The 18,728-nt window shown below is 37.3% G+C and overlaps 1 protein-coding gene across 4 annotated transcripts in view; it reads left to right on the top strand.

Moving 5' to 3' along the window:
* CEP192 (centrosomal protein 192) overlaps positions 1-18,728 on the top strand; it is a 60,230-nt gene that overhangs the window by 17,866 nt on the left and 23,636 nt on the right. For all 4 annotated transcript variants that reach the window (XM_031588999.2, XM_090137344.1, XM_031588998.2 and 1 more), the window contains exons 15-30: positions 988-2,023; positions 2,144-2,270; positions 3,060-3,231; positions 4,741-5,635; positions 6,238-6,386; positions 6,895-7,125; positions 8,571-8,696; positions 9,874-10,002; positions 10,202-10,265; positions 10,657-10,796; positions 10,924-11,016; positions 12,973-13,088; positions 13,737-13,907; positions 15,212-15,302; positions 17,658-17,834; positions 18,392-18,652. In XM_031588999.2, coding sequence (XP_031444859.2) covers positions 988-2,023; positions 2,144-2,270; positions 3,060-3,231; positions 4,741-5,635; positions 6,238-6,386; positions 6,895-7,125; positions 8,571-8,696; positions 9,874-10,002; positions 10,202-10,265; positions 10,657-10,796; positions 10,924-11,016; positions 12,973-13,088; positions 13,737-13,907; positions 15,212-15,302; positions 17,658-17,834; positions 18,392-18,652 — 3,978 coding nt within the window. The remainder of the gene's footprint in view (positions 1-987; positions 2,024-2,143; positions 2,271-3,059; positions 3,232-4,740; positions 5,636-6,237; positions 6,387-6,894; positions 7,126-8,570; positions 8,697-9,873; positions 10,003-10,201; positions 10,266-10,656; positions 10,797-10,923; positions 11,017-12,972; positions 13,089-13,736; positions 13,908-15,211; positions 15,303-17,657; positions 17,835-18,391; positions 18,653-18,728) is intronic.

Genomic DNA, 18,728 nt, shown 5'->3' with positions numbered 1-18,728 from the left:
TGGTCAACTTGATGACTACCTGGACCTCTGACTTCTTTTCTACCAAGCTGTTCTCCAGCTGGTCAGTCCCTAAACATTACTGGTGCAAGGACTTATTCTTCCCCAGGCTGAAAGGCATTTTTCTTTGAAATTCACAATATTTCTCTCATCCCGTTTCTCCAACCTGCTGAGATCCTTCTGAATGATGCCAGCCCACCTTGTGTATGAACCACACCTTGGCAGACTTGCTATGAGGCTATGCTCTGTTCCGTTATCAACGTCCCTAATAATGATACTGGGATACCCCATTATGGACCTCAGGCTACTCATAGCCTCCTGACAGACTATGTGCCCTGATAGCAACATGTTACAGCCAGTTCTTAGTCATACTTGTCCACTCCATAAATCAATGGTCTTTTTATGAGGGCTTGCGTGGATATCTATGGGAGGACATAAATGCAAGTTCACAAAAAGAAATCTTATGTACAAGAGATGGGAAGGGATTATGATCTAGAGGTGACATTGCCTAGTTATTCCAGTGCTTTGCTAAGAATAGGCAGTGTGCAAATTCGATAAATCATCAGACTTCAGAAATGCAGAGAAGCGTGGAATTGATTTTGTTTCACTTTGTTGAGAGGCAGATGATTGGAAGTTATTTGGGAAGATGGTGTGTGTTTGGTCAGTTTCCTTCCTACTCTGTCTGTGGTTGTATTTACTTGTAGTCTCTAAAACCAAATTAAGGCAGATATGAGAATTTTATGTGTATCAAGTCGCCAAGTTTTAAAGGAACAGAAGCTTCCTAGCAGGCAATCCTTACGACAGGCAGACTTGGGAAATCAGTAGTTTGCCTGTTGTAGTGTTTCTCCTTGGCAACAGATTAAGCATGTGGCAACAGGAAATATTAATATAGTATCAGGCGTTCCACATCAGGCATAAATTCAAATATGAAATCATAAAAAAAAAAGAATTTTCTTTATTTGGTGCTTAACCTGCTTTTCTTTGTTGTAGGATGGAGTTAATGAAGACAAGTTGGAAGGTGGCTTGTCTAATAATTCTGATTCTGTCCTCAGTATTAGCACAATTGCCTCTGCTATTGCTAATGCTTCTTGCAGTGCTGATCCTTCCCAATTGGCTGCTATGATGATGACACTCTCCAATAAAAATAGAAAAAAGTGTTTCCTTCCTGGAATTGTTAAAGAGATGGAACTCGCAGCTGATCAGGCATTATCCAGCCATGTGGAAAATAGTACATTTGATATGGAAAAATATCTCAAAAAAACAGATGAGATTGGACATGAAAGTGAGCGCGAAAGTATTGTGAAACTTGAGACATCTGCCCAGAGCAGTATGTCTGAAAGCTCTTTATTGGGTAAAGTTAAAAACAAAGAAACTCTTGTAGAAGACTTTTTAAGTGATCGTAATGAGCAGCAAGTAACAGAGAAGCAGTTTCTGGATTATTTTAATGCAGAAAACGGTACTCAGAATATCTCTAGCTCATCTGATGCTTCCAAGCACAAAGACAGAGCTGCAAATAGTGTTAAGTATTCAGAGAAGTTATCTGATATATTTAATAGTAAACATGTGCAGTTGATGAGTGCTACTCTTAAATCTGACGTGCTGGATACCCAAACTTCACCTAATAGAAACAAAGCAGAGACATGTGAAACTCCTTTAGCAGCTAAAAGGGAAATGGCACAGAGACTTCTTTTTGCTCAGCAGGCTGACAATCTTATTAGCAAATGCTGTAGCAGGGAAGATGAAGGAACAGTAGATCAAGTGAAAAATGCTGTTCCCGAACCATGTAATGATTTGGAGAGAAGTACAAGAAACATCGTGCCACTCAGCAATGTAAAATTTACCAAACAGCCTGGTAAACATGTCTCAGTAAGTCCTACAAAAGCAAAGCCTGTGCAAAAATTGAACACTGAAGAGACGCAAAGCACAAAGGTGGAGGAGAAAACCAAAGAGAGCAGTGCTGCTGGCAGTGGGAATGTGAAACATGTAACTTTTGAGAAGCTCTCTCCAACTTCCCAAAATGATACTGGTAAGTAATTTTAACTAGTAATCTAAAAAGATAAAAGCAACCGGTTGCAGAAAAGGCTTTTCTTCAAAATAGATCTGTTTCCTGTGCTTATACAGTTTTAAAATTCTGTTTATTTATCAGAGCATCAATCCGTTCTCCCCGAATGTGACTTGCAGCCTTTGGAGGATGAGCAGTATAGCTTCAGACCTTCTACTTCACCGCTGATTCACTCTTCTCCTAGTGACACTTCTGGAACAGCATTTTCCGGGTAAATTTCTTAGAGTGGGTTATAAGAATTGCTACAGCTTCATGGGGATCTTTGAGTCATCAGGTTTTAAAGTAAATATTGTTTTTGACTTCAGTTTATAGAAGGCTTTTTTTTTTTTTAAAGACTATGACTTCATTCTTTGTGTAAGCTTACTCTTAGGTTTTAATGTCTGTGTGGAGGAGCAGTCTTAAGCAATTGTTAATTTATTTCCCTTGCTGGTATGATGATAGAGTTGCTGGACAAGAATGTATCTGTTTCTGCTCAGGATTGTCAAGTAATGCAAGAATACAGAATACTCAGCCTGTAGCTAGTCAGATACTGTGGATGCTTAAACCTTTGTGATGATGGAACTGTTAACTGCCATATTTAGTTTTTATTCATTTTTTGTTAAGGCTCTAATTATGTAATAACAAAGCTTGATAAAGCTAGATATTATATACAGCCTGGGTTGTTGTTGTTTTTGTTTTGTTTTTTAATTTTGTATTTAGATCAGTTTTGTTCTCTAATTCATATCACAGCTTGTGGTGAGAGAGTAATTAGAAATATTTGTATTACTTATGAACACTTCCATATTTGAAACTGCAACTTTGTCCTCAAGATTTCAGTATTTCTTAGCAATTGAATGGGTAATGTTTTTTTAAATGAGCTCCAGTAATAAGAGGAGCTGTGTGAATTATAGGATTACTACCAAGTCTTGTGGTTTTAAACATATATTATGGCCAGTGGCAATTCGTTTTCATGTGGACGTGCATTCAGTGTAGTCTGACATACTTCCTATCTGTTTTTCAGGTCTGAAGCTGATTTTATTAGCACATCACATTATCCAAAATCATCTTGCAAGGAGAGTACTGTGTCTCAGTCAGTTTACTCAAGCCCAAGCATGAGCAGATTAACATATGTCTCTGAATCTGACAGTACGCTTAAGAATACATCTGTAATGTGTGATCCAGAGACACACTGGGTAAGAAAATCTATGACTGTAATTATGCCGTATGCTCTGCTCTATGAACTGTTACACGGCCAAAATCATCTTTAATGGTTAGAACAGCCTTAAAGGTTTCAGAATAGCTTAGTGTACATTGTGCTTAGCAAAAAGGTATTGTGCTTTTCCCTCTTTTCTTCCCTGCTCCCAAGTTTCAGAAATTTGAATTCTGAAGTAGGTTTTGTTAAATTACAAACCCTAGTGAATGTAACAGTAAACCATTCAATGGACTTCTGGAAAAAGGTAGAGTTGGTGTATTTTTTTCATGTTTTTGAGTTGCTTCTTGAGTAATTCTGTTCTTGGAATGCAGTGCAGCATTCTAGCAGCAGTTAGCAGACTCTTTATCTGCTTTTTTCACTCCTGAGGCTCCCTTTCTGTTTTGTTTCAATTTCTGGGAAGAGAACTTTTCTTCCCCTACAACCTAAGAAATGTTTATCAATGCATCTTTTAGCTTTAGCTTCCACTAAATGATTTCAGGACTGAAAATACCATTTATCTACCTCTGATAATCATTCTCATTGTTCTTACTGATTTAGTAAAGAGTGTACTCTTAAAGTGAAACTTCAGTTCAGACTTGCAGTCTTATGCTGATTAAGATAGTTAATATTCTCTTATCTCAGTCCATGGGTTCCTTGGAATCTGAGATCTTTGTTATGCTTCCCCCCTCCAAAATGTGCGACCATGTGGATGAAACTTTTAAACAAACAGAAATTGAAAACCTCTTAGATTACAAAAATAAGTGATACCATTTAAACTTCCACTGAGATAGGAACAACATCTTAATTACTTTTGGATTTCTCCAATGGTTAGCAGAAATGTTCACTGCTAGATGTATTTTTCATTTGTAGGTATGAGGAAAAACACTAAAAATTTTAGGTCTATGAGAAGACTTTAATAAGTGAAGTGAGGGGGGAAAAAAGATATAATTGCAAAAGAAATCGCCACCAGCAGACAAATGCCCAGGCAACCTCCAAAGAACAGTTACTTTGGAAAAAATATGCCACAGTTTTATTTCTGAGTGTATGGAATATTTCTTTTTGTCAGCTGTCCTGACCATCTCCCATCCCAACTTCTTGCCCACCCACAGCTTTACTTACTGCTGTGGTGAAGTGAGAAACAAAGGTGGCCTTGACTCTGCCAACATTGCTCAGCAATATTTGAAACATCAATATGTTATCAACGCTGTTTTCATCACAAATCCAAAACATAGCACCACAGGGGCTGCTGTGAAGAAAACTAGCTTCGTATCAGGCAGATGCCATACATGTGACTTCAGATAGTAAACAGGCTGAAGCAACAGGCTTTCTTTCTCAGAGTAGGGAGTCACAGATGTCTGAAGTCTTGCTTTTGTAACAAGACTTGACAAATTTGATCACTTAATGGTAATGGGTGGCAGTACCAGTATTAGGGTCTGTTTTATGAATCCTGTTTGCTTTTCTAGAATGTGTAATATTTGTCATAATACTGTGTATTACATTTGCTTACTAGAGTGAAAATGCAAGTGAACTAAGTACAACAATAATTCGAGCCAGCCCAACTCCTTCTCAGGAACAAACAAACAAGAATTTAGAAGACTACTTGTGCCAAAGAAATCGCAAAGGAATACAGTTCAGTGTTGATCAGAAATCAGAAGAAAATGAACTTGCACATCCTGAAAGAAAGCTTGAAGGAAAAGGTCAAGACCTGACCAAGGAGGATCTTCCAAAGAATGAAAGGCAGCTTACCTCTGCTGCCTCAAAAGTAGCAGCAACTCTTAAAGAGTTAGACCCTGTTATATCAGCTCTTGCAAGTAAATTCTGCGTCTTTCAGCCACTTCCTGTTAATGTTGGTGCACAAGACGTATGGCAGGATCACACAAATAAAGCACAGAGCCAGGGATTGCCATCCTTAAATGCGCTGCCTGTATATCCTGGATTAAGAACTTGTATTCCGATAAATCAAAACGCTCCTGGTGAACAGTATATTCCTATTTCAAGCTTTAAATCTCACGTCACTACCTCTGAAAGTCAAACAGTTTCTTCTGGTGCCACGTTACTTCCAGGCCATTCCTTGGCAACAACTCAATTTGCACAGCACCATCTAGGAAATATACCATCTACTGGAAACAAAGTTTTGCCTCAGTTTCATGGCTGCAGCTCTGCAGGTTTTAGTGTACCACCATCAGGGCTTCCTTACTCCAGCATCTCAGCAGGACGTGTGGAAAATCCAGTTCCAGTAGGAATCCCTTTGGGTTCAAATATTGGTCCTGGCTCTTTGGGTACAGCTGCACTTTGTCATCCACACTCTTCCTGGAACAAGAATATCTTAAATATAAGGTCGTGTACTGTACAACCCCTTGGGACTAGTAGAAATGAGTGGGACTTCTCGATGTCACCTGGTGTTGGTAAGGCTTATTTAAAGCACGCTTTTATAATAGCTGTGGTCAGGAATAGCTAAAATTACTGTAAAGGAGTAAGTAAAATTAGGAGTATGTGTGACCACAGCTATTCTTTATGCAAGCTGATATTTGAGAAAAATGATGTTACTGATTCTTTTTTGGTTAATGGTATCTTCTGAATTTAGTGTCCACTCTTGTAGTCTTCCTAATACTCTTAAAATATATTTTTTGTAATCAAGGAAACTAGATTTCAGCACTCAGTGGTTTTGTGTTTGTGGAAAAGATCTGTTGCTCTCTGTCATGAGGGAGAGAAATCCTAGCTGCAGTTTGTGCTAGGCAAGACAAGTCATGCGCTGGAAGTTCAGCTGCACTTTAGCTGAAAAGCAGAAGGCATTTCTGTCACTATCATGGGCAGACATTAACAGCCAGTTAAGCCAAAAAATCTCAGGCCTGGGGGGCTGAAGCTGCTTTCTGCTTTTTCCATTCAAATATTTCCTTGATGCAAGAAAGCGTTTCTCAAACAAATTGACAAACTTGAAGTAAGGACAGCCTGAGTGATGCTCTATTCAGGATACTTGGAACTAACAGTAGCATGCTTCCTTCCTAAGGACATGTAAAAGTGCCAGAAGAGCTGAAGTTCCCTAATGCCTGCTGTGTGGGAATTGCATCACAAACAGCTCTTAGCATTTTCAATCCAACTGAGCGGTGGCTGCAGGTCAGCATTGGAATACTCAGTATATCAGTCAATGGGGAAAAGGTAAGTATATTTCACTACACTTATAAGCACAGAGCTGTAATCTTATCAGATGTCATACTGTGAAATAGCCTTCTTTAGAGAGTTGTAAGTTCTTTCCAGTTCATAGTTAATATAAACAAAAGCAGTGTTACCTCTCTTAGGCAGGCCTCCTGGTTTATTCCAGTGAGTAGGAATATAAGTGTAAGTATCTCGTGATAAGATTGACTTGAAAATTTATCTTGTGTACATAAATTCTGGTAGGTTTGAGATCACTGCTTATTAATTCCTACCTTTCAAATATTGTAAATATTACAGTTCCCATGTTAATCTGTTACTAGATACTGGACAGAAGCCCCAGCAACTTTCAGGCTGACTACCAACCCTTTAACTCTTTAAATTTAGAGCAAATGCCTACAGTTGAGTCTGATGGAAGTGGGGCGTAAAAATGGTGATGCAATAAATGTGGTATTTTGAATGAAGCTGTACTCTAACAAAAAGTGTGAAGTTTGATGTGGATTTTGCTTTTCAGGTGGATCCTGCAAAATATCAGTGTCTCGTGTTCAAGAACAAAACGATTGTAGGACCCCATTCTACTGATGACCTGAAAATACTTTTCTTACCTTGTCATTCAGGGATCTTCCAGTGTATTCTCAGTGTTTCATCTTGGCCACTTTCTGCAGATGCTGAGACAGTTGTTCAGGCAGAAGCTTTGGCAAGTAGGGTAGTTCTGACAGCAGTTGCTGAAAATCCTAATTTAGAAGTAAGTAGCTACTACTTGTGTTTTTTTTTTTTTTAAATTGGAATTCTATGAATAATTTAATGATAGTGAAAAAGAGTGGGAATAAAGACTGCTCCTCATAGGAACCTGGGATTTCTTACATTTGGAGTGAGTATGGAATGTAAGAGTGTATATATGTATATTAAAAGCTTAAACAAAGGAAGTTTTAACTGTGGAAGAGCACATAGCTGGACATGAAAAATTATTAAGCAACTGTCTGAAAATAATAAATTTCTCATTATTAAAAGAATGGATGAGTTTTTTAACATATAATGCTTTCTCAGAATTCTGCTATTTTGGATATCACTGAGCATTAAAATATAGTAAAAAAACATTTATTTCCAATTGTAAGGATTTTTTAAAAATTACATGGTATAGGTTTTGTCTTGTTTATTTATTCCTTTGAGCTCATTTATTGTTGTAGAGAGTATTTCCATTCAGACTAATTCACAATTGAAAATGGATGTATGGGATGCTTTCTCCGTCTTCTGTCTTATGAAGAGCAAGTGGATGGGGGACAGTGCGGTAGTTGTTCCAAGGATTAAATTTGGATTTATGTGGTCGTGAATTTATGAGTTTGGTCAAGCAGAAATGTGCACGATGTTACTTCTGGAGGTGTCTCAGCAAATGACATTGTTGTCCGTGACAAAAGTCAATTTTTGAGTGTTGATTGACCACAGCTTACAAACCTTTATTTTGGTTTTTGGCTGCTCTGTTAACCTTCTTGGCTAAACTGTATATTTTAAAGTAATTTTAGTGATCTTTTATTCCAGTATATGTGAGTAGGTGTAATACTTTTATACTTTTTCCTTAAGTTTGAATTTAACTTTAAATGATTTTTCATCAGTAGTTGGACAAAATCCATCACTGTCCATGTTCTTCATGATGTGGCTCCTTTAAACTTGCTTCATTTTTAAATTAAAAGTTAATTCTACAATATCCCTACACATTTTGTTACACTACTGAGATTGGATAATGTGCCAAACAAAAGTGGTATTTTGTTTCAGATCACAACACTCAAAGCTTTATACTAACAAAATTAGCACTTCAGTTGTTTTTCTACGGTTTAACTAGCTACAGTGTTACAGGTGGCATATTCTTATTCCTAGCAGTAATGATAGTTTAAATTTGGTTCATGTTTATGTCATTCTAACCAAAATAACTCAACTATGAAATGGATTTTGGTGGGTAAATATTGCACTAATGTTGACTTAAATGATTGAGGCAATACATGTGAGTGAAAGCCAATTGGGTATATGCACTTTTGATATCAGAGTAAATGTGTAGATACTACGTACCCCTGGTAGAAGGTGTGTATTGTATATGTTGGTATGGCATTAAAGGAGTAATGCTTCCTGCTGCTTTTGTACTCTAATTCATTTTTGAGGTTTTCTTTCCTTAAGAGTTCTGCTTTATCTTAAAACCAGGTGGAAACAGGAAAACAAGATTATCTGGATTTTGGTGACTTGACTTCTGGCAGTTGGAAGGCTCTTCCATTAAAAATTATCAACAAAACCCATGCTTTTGTGCCAATTAGACTTATTATTAATGCAGTAAGTACATACAGTTCGTGTATGTAAAAGCTAACTTCTTGTGATTCTGAATTTTAATGCGAAACGCTGCTATTTTACATCTAGAGTCAAGGGTATATTTTAGCAAAATTCCCAAGAAATGTCTTGGGTTAGTCAGGAAGTACAAACTTCTGCTGACCAGTGATTTGATTCAGCTGTAATGCTACCAACAAAAGTGCTTCTGGGACAATTGCACCCTGTCCTGTTTTTCATTTTAGTCAGACCAGCTGTGGTCTGCTGCCCCTTTGTTGCCTGATTTGAGACAGTAAGGCAGCAGACAGCAGAAATGTTTATGATGCCTGAACATTCCCTCTGAGAAGTTGAAGATGGATTGCACTATTCTAGTGGAATGTGTGCAGTTCTAACAGCTGGCTTTTGCAATAAGCAGCCTTGCTTCACAGAATCGCGGAATAGCCAAGGTTGGAAGGGTCTTTGAGGATCACGTATCTCCAGTGCCCCTGCCACATGCAGGGCCACCAACCTCCACATTTAATACTAGACCAGTCTGCCCAGGGCCCCGTCCAATCTGGCCTCGAACACCTCTAGGGATGGGGCATCCTCAACCTCTGTAGGCAGCCTGTTCCAGCACCTCACCACTCTCATAGTGAAGAACTTGCTTCATAGAAAGTTTAATGAGTTCTGTCTTCCTTTGCTGGAGGAAGAGCAGATCTCTATCTGCTTTGTCTCCCACTATGCAGTAATACCCGCTGTTACTTGCTACATTATGCTCCTATTTGCATCTCTGTGGCATTGCAGATTTGGGTTAGTGTCTAGGCTTGCTGTTGTTTGCTGTGGGAAGAGCTTTTTCTTTTTTTTTTACTCTTGTATGGGGACAAGAGAGAAAAGCCTGGCTTTGTGTTAAGGCTGTGGGTTGTCATCTCAGTGACTACTCAGTTACTAGTAAGATTTAGTCTTGCACAGCCCAACTGGTTTAAGCCTTCTGCTTACCACTTCCAGCTCATTTCCTTCTATTACAGAAGATTTCTAACAATTTTTAGAGGGTTTTCTGGACTATGATATACCAGCTGGAACTGCAGGCTAATTTTTGATTTCTTTTTTCCAGATTAAATTGCTTAGACGTAGCCTTACATTTGTCAGCTTTATTAGTTTTGTGACAATAAGTATTTTAATACTTTAAAAATCTCTATTTTGTGGACAGAATGCAGTAGCTTGGCGTTGCTTCACGTTTTCCAAGGAGCCAGTTAATTCTTCTAATGAGGATACAGTTTCTCAGGTAGCAGCTCCATCTGTTGTAAATCATGTGATCCATGCAAGCTATGATGGACAAGTGAGTAGTTGGAGTTTACTCATTCTTACTATTACTGTCTGAAACGCGTTCTGATTATCTGAATTCACAGTAATGATTTTTGCAATCTACTTTTTGAGTTTGTTTTGGTTTTTTTTTGTTTGCTTTATTCTAGGAGCTTTATTTTTTCTCTAGTAATTCTGCTCACTCCATGAGATGAATTAACCAATTTCTTTTCCAGGATCCTGAGGTTTTAACAGTTTGGGTTCTGTTCCATGCACCTAAGAAACAAATTTCTTGTTCAGGTATAGCAATTTAAATTTCATTTTAATTTATAAAAATAAAAAATAATAATAATAAAAAAACTTCTAATGTATACATGTGTTAGAATTTCAGGAACAGGCTGCAGATTTGAACTGAAACATTCAGTCTTTGTCTTGTATGTCCTGATGTTTCTGTTGCTCAACTTCTTCAGGAGCTGAAACTGAACAAGAAGGCGTGCTTCTGTGTCTGAATGTTTTAGACATTAATGGGTTACTTACACTACAGTAGCAGACTGTACAAAGTGCTTATTTATTGCAAAATATGTGGAATGTGCTCTACTCCTTTTACTGAGGTTCTGTGAGACTTTTGTTGTATGTGTGTATGACTACTAGCAGACTTGCTTAGTTTCTTCATTCGTGGACTTGTCCATAGATGCCTTGGGTCCAGCAGAGGAATTCTTGGCAAGAGTTGATGTGGAAGTGGATAGCCCAGGACCTAGTAGTGTGATTGAAAGTATTCCTCTCCGAGCAAGAGCTGGAACAGCCAGGATTCATGCTCCAAAGGACTTACAGGTTTGCATGTATTTACAAAGTATGTTTTAAGAACAGTTTGCCTCTCCTAGTCTGCTTGTGGTAACATCTTTGTATTTAGAATATAGATATGTGCATGAATAGATAGACACTTATTTCCTTTTTCCAGACAATACATCTGTCTGCTAGTGTGGGTTCAACAGCCAAACAACAACTGCCATTGAAGAATGCTGGAAACATTGGTGTAAATTTGAAACTTAAGGTAGGCTGGCTTTTCCATTTTGAAATCATGTTTTGTGCTGTTAACCTATTTGGAAGAAATAAACTACGGCTAAGCCATGGGATCCTTGCTTAATTGTGGTTTGACAGAAAAGTTTTCAAGTTCATGTTGAGAATGAAAGATAGCTAGAGTTTAGCTTGTATAAGTGGAAAAACAGATGAGAATTTTGTTTGTTGAATTTGCTCAGCTTCGGCTTCAAAATTTATTTGTTATAACAAATATATTTTTATTTATCTTAACGTATAGATTTTAACAACCTTCTTAAAAGTAGTGAATCTGAGCTATGTAGCAGATGTTATTTAGCTGGTGAAGTACGTTTAGGTTAAAGAGGAATTTAAGCACTGGTAAACATATATAATTTCTAAAAATGCTGTATTTGTTGCCAAGTCAAGTACAAAGCTAAGTTATTTTCAGATATATACCTTCTTTTTATATGGCTATAATTTCCCTGAGAATCTGGGGAATGTATAGACCCAGATTGAAAGGTAACTAGACTTACTGTAACTAGCACTTTGAGGTTAAAGGAAGGGGCAGTTGGTCTCATTTTACAGCTAGATATCTCACACTGATTTACATTTAGATTTTTCACATCGCTGAATCTCACGTCCCTGAACGTTTGGGTGAGGACTGGGGGCGCAAATTCCTATGCAATATAAGGGCAGAGCAAGTCTGAGGCTATACATGAGACTGAATATAAGGTATTCCCAGTTATATATAAAAACTTGGAGAAGAACTTGTGAGTAGCCCTGCTGAGAAGGACTTAAGGATCCTGGTTGATGAAAAACTGAACATGAGCCAGCAGTGTGCGCTTGTAGAATAGAAGACTGACGGTATCCTGGGTTCCATCAGAAGAGAGAGAGCCAGCAGGGCAAGGGAGATGATTGTTCTCTATTCTGCCCTTGGGATGCTCCGGTACTTCTCCTTGGGAGCTGAAGTACTGCGTCCCACATCTGGGGTACCCACCACAGGAAAGACATGGGGCTTTTGGAGTGGGATGGCCATGAAGATAATCCAGGGACTGTAGCACCGCTAGTAGAAGATGGGCTGAAGGAACTGGGCTTGTTTAGCCTGGAAAAGAGAAGGCTGCAGGGAGACCTAATTGCAGTCTTTCAGTATTTAAATGTAGCTTACAAACAGGAGAGAAATCAACTTTTTACATGGATAGATAGTGATAGCACAACACGGAATGGTTTTGAACTAAAACTAGGGAGTTTTAAATTAGATGTCGGGGAAGATTTTCTGGTGAGAGAGTGGTGAGGTGCTGGAGCAGGCTGCCCAAAAAGGTTGCAGATGCCCTGTCTCTGGAGATTTTCAAAGCCAGACTGGATGATTCCTTGGGCAGCCTGATCGGATAATTGATCTAACATCCGGAAGCCTTGTCTGTGGTGGGGAAGGGTTGGGGGGGGGGGGAGGGCTGGGAGTAGGTAGGGCTTAGAACTTGATCTTTGTCCCTTCCAACTCAAGCCATTCTGTGATTCTATGATGGTGAGATCTTTTTGCAAAAAAGTCAGGATTGTGACCACATCATTTTGCAGAGTGGAAGCCATGGAGATTGTGATGCTAGTCATGTGTCCTATGTTATGTTAATGTGATGATATGAGTAATGGTTGGTAGCATGTGATGAGATCAGTGATGCTGCTTTGATAGTGGTGTATCATTGCCTTATTTCATTTCTTTGAATCTCATTCAGTGTTGTATATACAGTTGATGTCTTAAGATGTCTTTTGTTGGAGTGTATAGTATAAATATCTCTAACTTTGGAAGGATATGGCTAGAGCACGATTATGTGAAAAAGTTCTGAACTTGACAGGTGTATTTATATTATCTGAAGCTTTAAGTACAACAGATAGATAGCCAGCTTTTATTATATGCTGTAGAAATGTTGACTCCCTCAAATAACCAACACTTTTTCCTCTGCCTGCTCACATGCACCTTCAGACATCAGGACAGGACAGTTGCTTCTCTGTTGAACCTGATGATCTTTTCCTTCTTCCTGGAGAAGAACAAGAAGTGACTGTGAATTTTTCTCCAAAAAATGTAATGTCTACTCAAAGGTAATATAACTATTTTGAACAGTAATTTTCAACATTAAGGTCATCAACAAATGTGAAAGTTTTTATCCACGAGAGAGTTGTTTCAACTTTTGTTTTTTTGAGTCCTAGACTTTTGCTGATTCACCTGTTCCGTAGATTTCCTGTCTCATTTTCTCTACATAACTTAATGAGTTGCTATTTCTTTTCCTGTCACAAATCAGCAGAGATCTTGTAGCTTGCTTCTAAGCTACAACAAAGTTTTCAAGTATTTACCATTAGCAGCCATTTTAGTTGCTTCTTCACCCCACTGAGACAAGGGAAACATTCTTCCTGTTTTACAAATGAAAACCTGAAAAGCACAGACAGGATCAAATGAATTAATTCATTTCGGCTACCATAACTGAGGTTACTATGCAAATCTTCTCTAAAAATAATGTGTATGTTTCATTCATAGATGTATGCACTCATATTTTGCACGTTAGTTGGTTGATGGCTCAAAGGATTTAAATTTTGTCACACTTAAAACTGGCCTTTGCTATAAAATAGTGTGTTCCTTTTAAGAAGGTACTTTTAAAAGGCCTGTCTGTAACTTTTTTCCAGTTATGTTTTCTTTTCATCAGCTGTTCTTGTTCTGTGCTGGGATTAAAGTCTACGTATTTATTTTTTAAGTGTTTTGAAAATCCTTGTGTTGCCATCTGGGCCTCAGTACGAAGTGGTGATAAAAGGTGAGATGGAGTCAGTGGAAAATAGACCTGTGTCTACAGTTGCTGCAGATATTCCACCTATTCTCTCCAACAAGCAGTTCATTGCTTGGGGAGGGGTAAAGCTTGGAGAATCAGTGTAAGTAGCAGTTTGTATATAATATAATCTCTGAATTAATTTATTTGAATCTGATTATGTTCTGATGTTAAAACTACTAGTGATAGAGAATCCGTTACATCGCTACAATAGCTTATCATTCAGACTAGTTCTTACTTATCTGAACTTTTATTTAGTTTCAAGATTCCAGCTTTGCTGTCAATTACTGTTGAAATATACTTCACTGCTGCTTTAGTATGTCAAGATTGCAACTTTTGAAGTTCTTTGGGCTTGTAGTATTGCTTTGGGGACAAATTCACTATTGTTCTGATACTGAACTTCTGGAGGAATCTAGTGATGCTCTGGGTTTTCATTTTAGATTGATCCACATTCATAACCAAGAATCACTTCTGATAGCTACATTGCCTTTTTTCTGTTTTGTCAATATAATTTATTTTGAAAATAGCAGTCTTGGATGTTTGGGGATGACTTTCTCAATCCTTTATTTTCTGTTCATCCTGAAAAGTAGTTTTGACTCACCAAAGCCTATCAGGAAATTTAATTTTTTTTACATTTTTGTTCCAATGCAGTATAGAAGTGTCTGCTGCTGAAAGCTGGAAAGAAGCTTTGTTCTCTCTCTGTGTTTGTTTGCAGTAGCTGCATGATCTTCCTTCATTGTTTTTTTTATCATTGTTAGAGCTTGTCAGATAGTTTTGTTGCTGGCTTCTGCCTTGCTAAAATGGAAAAGCCAGTAGCTATTCTTACTGGAGAACTTTCTTACCTCTCTTGAAGACCAATCTGAGTAGCAGATATCTCGTCAATGTCAGGACATATCAGAGAGGTGGGGGGGAAAAATACTTTTTAATCAACCTGATGCTGCCAAATGGCTCTTTGTGGTATAATTATATTGAAAAATATATGAAAATATTAGTCTTAATTTAGTTCTCTGCCACTGTTCCAATGGATCTGGGTCATGCTATTTACAAGATTGCTTGTTCATAACTAAGTGGCTCTGGATAATCTAATTTTCTGTCCAAGTAGTTTTTGTTTTTGTTTTTTTTTTTGACAGAATTTTAGTATTGGCAAAACTGCTGCGTTATTTAAGAGAGAAAGTTGCTAAGTAATGTATTTATAGCTCTTCTGCTGTATTAAACTGATGTTAATGGTACATAATAATGTAAGTTTGAAAATACAGTAATAACTTTCTACTTAACATCTTCTGCTGCACTAGAGGCATTTTTTCATGAAATGACTTAAATTTTCCTATTTCCATTGCTCACATGAATAAATACGTACAGCTGATTAATATTTGCTGCAAAATATAACTGAGCTTCATATTTTTTCAGCCAACAGAAGTTAACTTTAAGAAATAACTCTCCATCTGTGACTCAGCATTTAAGACTGGTGATAAGAGGTCAGGACCAGGACTGTTTTCAGGTGACTGTAAAGAAAATTTCTCTTTATCATTTATGACATCAGGATAATATAAAAATGTCAAAATTTGTCTCACTTGTAGCACATCCTTAGTGGTGAATGAGCTAGATTAGAAATCAAGTTGTGCAAATTAATTTAATCACAAAATGAATTCTGAATTTGGTATTTTGGAATAGCAGCTCACTTTTTTTTTTTTTAGTCCAGGAGAATTAAATGAGGTTAGGAATTAAATGTTTAGCTATGCTCAGTGGAATGGCAAAATTGAAAATAATTTTTTCACTTTGCATAGAATTTCATGTGTACCTTTGTGCAGTAAGCATGTAATTTTCTGCCTATCTTCTCAACAAAATATTTTGGGTCATCATATGGTCTTGTATTGTATTGATGAGGATTTTGTTAACTCTTCTGGTTTTCTCTGGTTGTCATGTCCTGTGTGCTAATCTTTGTACTATGTCTGTGTATCGAAGGACTGAAGCTGTGTACAATTTCACTTGTCATGTGAAGTCATATAAGCCATGAATTAGGCAGTGATAGTCCTCCTCAGATTGTTTTTTCAGGTGAAGGATGGTTCTGAAGCACCCAGTAAATTCTGTCAGTGCTCTCGATCAGGCAGCTGACATAACTCTTTGTATCTTTGCCTGTTTGATTGAAGGTGGTGGAGATTAAAAACAGTGGTGCTGCTCTTTCTGCCTGGGCTCTGTTAGATCTTGGCACTGAGATGGAGGACCTTGCTCATCTTTGTCTTGGTTTGATTATCCATAAGTAGAGATGAGTCAGACATACTGAAGTACTGATGGACTTGGGTTGCAGTTTGGATAGATGCGATATGGTCAAAGTGCCAAATAAGTTTTGAAATCTAGACTTCTCACAAAAGAGAACATTTGTAACTGTATGTAATAGTGCATTAGATGCCATGGTTGTATGGAATTCTGGACATTAGAATCTGATTTTTGTTTTTTTAATTCTGGAAGTACTTGATGTTTCTCTTGTGCTTATCAGAAAATTCAACTCGCATTTATTAACTGGTTGGTCTGTAGCCTTTGAAAGATATCTGGTTTTCTCTGGGTCATTGTCAAGCTTGTGATTGTTTCTAACAATCTGAGAGGCTTTTAACCAATATAGCTAAAGTTTCCTTACTTCGCAGTGAAGGTGATCTGGACAGAATTATTTGGTATGTTGGTCTCTGTTTCCTTTGAAACCAGAAAGCTAGCTGATGGTACTACAATTTGTGTGCCTTCTCTGTACTAACACAGTAGGCCATGGTTAAGAAAATATGTCTGACAGTTGTTGCAGGTAGCCTGGGAGTCTGTTGATTGGTTAAGACAGTAAGAGAATTAACATTCCAAATAGACAGCTATTTTCCAGTTTTACTCCTACCTAGTGTCAACAATTGCATATTATTCCTCTCTACCTGTATTTTTTCTCAAGAATGCTTGAACTTGCTAAGTAGTTTAACGCTTAATATGGCTGAGTTGTGGTTTCTTAATTAAAGAGTTCATACTTCTGTTGTACCTCTTCATTCTTCTTGAGTGTCTATTACAATGAGAATACTTGGAATCACAAAATCATTAAGGCTGGAGAGGAGCAAATGGCTGTTACACAGAAAAGAGTATTAGGATACCTGTTTCTGACTACTCTGAAGCTTGTGAAGGAGCTGGTTAAACTGTTCTCACTTTCAAAAGTTGCAGTGTCCCAGCTCAATCTAAAGTTTGTGTCTAGTGCTTCCATGGGCTGCATTTCCTCTGATGCTGCCTAGATGAACATGGTAGTGAAGCTATACTGATAACCTTCCAGCTGAAACCGTAGCAGCATTGCAACAGATTGGAGCTCAGTTTGCAGCACAACAGACTCAATACTGGGTAGAATGGTCCTATTGCTGGTGCTTTTTCCAGGAGTGATTGAAGACCTTACTTCAAAGGACTGTGTATATAGGAAGGAAGAAGGAAGAACTAGAATCAGCTTTTGGAGTTTCCATGACGACAGTTTTGTTATACAAATACAAATTTGTTATACAAATATAGATTTATCTCTCTTCCTCAGCTATTCAGATCTGCTCTGTGAAATATTCAAATGAAAAATAATTAATGTAGCACTATGAACTTCAGCTTCATGTACTGTATTTGGGGTTTGAACCCAGAAAGCTCCGTTAACTGAAGTGAGAGCTTATTCACTGAAGTGAGAGTGAGTGAACTTAGTTTTTCTGTTCTGTTAAGCATCACAGCCTTTAATATCTGCCACTCTCAATTATTTACTCCAGATTTTGATGAAGTTCATTTTGGTTTGGTAGAGAAATAAGTCTTATTAGTTATTTTTCTCACTGTAGTCACTCATTTATTGTATTTTACTTTTTTTCTGTAGCTACAAAGTATATTTGGATCAGAAGAACGTTTAACTAGTAACTGGGAACTCAAAATCCGTCCCAAAGAAGACACTAATATATACTTGATGTTTACACCCACTCGTGTAACTTGCTTCTTTGCAAAGCTGGAAATCAAACAGCTGGGAATTAGATCACAGCCAGGAATTAAGTTTACTGTAAGAATCCTAATGTCATTTCTGATAATTTTGAACATAAATTTTTCTTAATTGTTGTAAGTATGTTGTTTCTGTCAAAAAGTTGAAACTTCTCAAGATATCCACTGTGTGTGTTTGCATACTTAGAAGGTCATATGGGTATTGAATTTTGGTTTAAGTAGCCTTAACTTTTGTATGTACTTTGTTCCTCTTGTGTAGAAGGAAGAAATGTTTTATGTACCGTTTTAAAAGTAGCCTCTTTTAACTATAGATATGTTTAAAAAAAAAAATATATATATATATGTATGTATGTGTGTATGTGTATATATATATATATGTGTATATATGTGTATATATATATGTATATAATATAAGCCATAAATTAATTTTTGGTAAAACTTGAATCAAATGAAATAGTCTGAATCTTCTTTACTTCTTGCTAAGTTTCTTCAGTTCACACTTTAAGCTTTTTCGGTTGTCTTGCTGTGCATCCTTGTGTAGTTGAATGTGATTTTACAGAAGTTTTAGTGAGAAGGCATTCATTTGAAGTACTGTTGTTTTTGTTTGTTTTTTCCCAGATCCCTTTATCTGGATATGGAGGAACTAGCAATATAATCTTAGAGAGCGTTAAAAAACTGTCAGACAGCTACACGTTAACACTGGATGAATTATTGCCTTCAAGATTAAAGAGAGTTTCTTTCCGCATAAGAAATACAGGCTCTCGTGCTGCGTATGTGAAAGCACTGTGCTTTGCCAACCTACAGACAAAAACAGTTGTGGACCCTCAGGTAATGACAGTATCTCCAGAGAAGTTCATACTGACAGAAGGAATGCATGAAGTAAGTATATTGCCTGATTATGAACAAGTTGTATTGATTAAAACGTGCTTAATGAAAGCATCTCACTAGTTCCTCA

This window comes from Phasianus colchicus, chromosome 3, assembly GCF_987193195.1.
Source record: "Phasianus colchicus chromosome 3, bPhaCol1.hap1.1, whole genome shotgun sequence".
Classification (NCBI taxonomy): domain Eukaryota; kingdom Metazoa; phylum Chordata; class Aves; order Galliformes; family Phasianidae; genus Phasianus; species Phasianus colchicus.
This window is presented reverse-complemented; position numbering and strand designations above follow the sequence as displayed.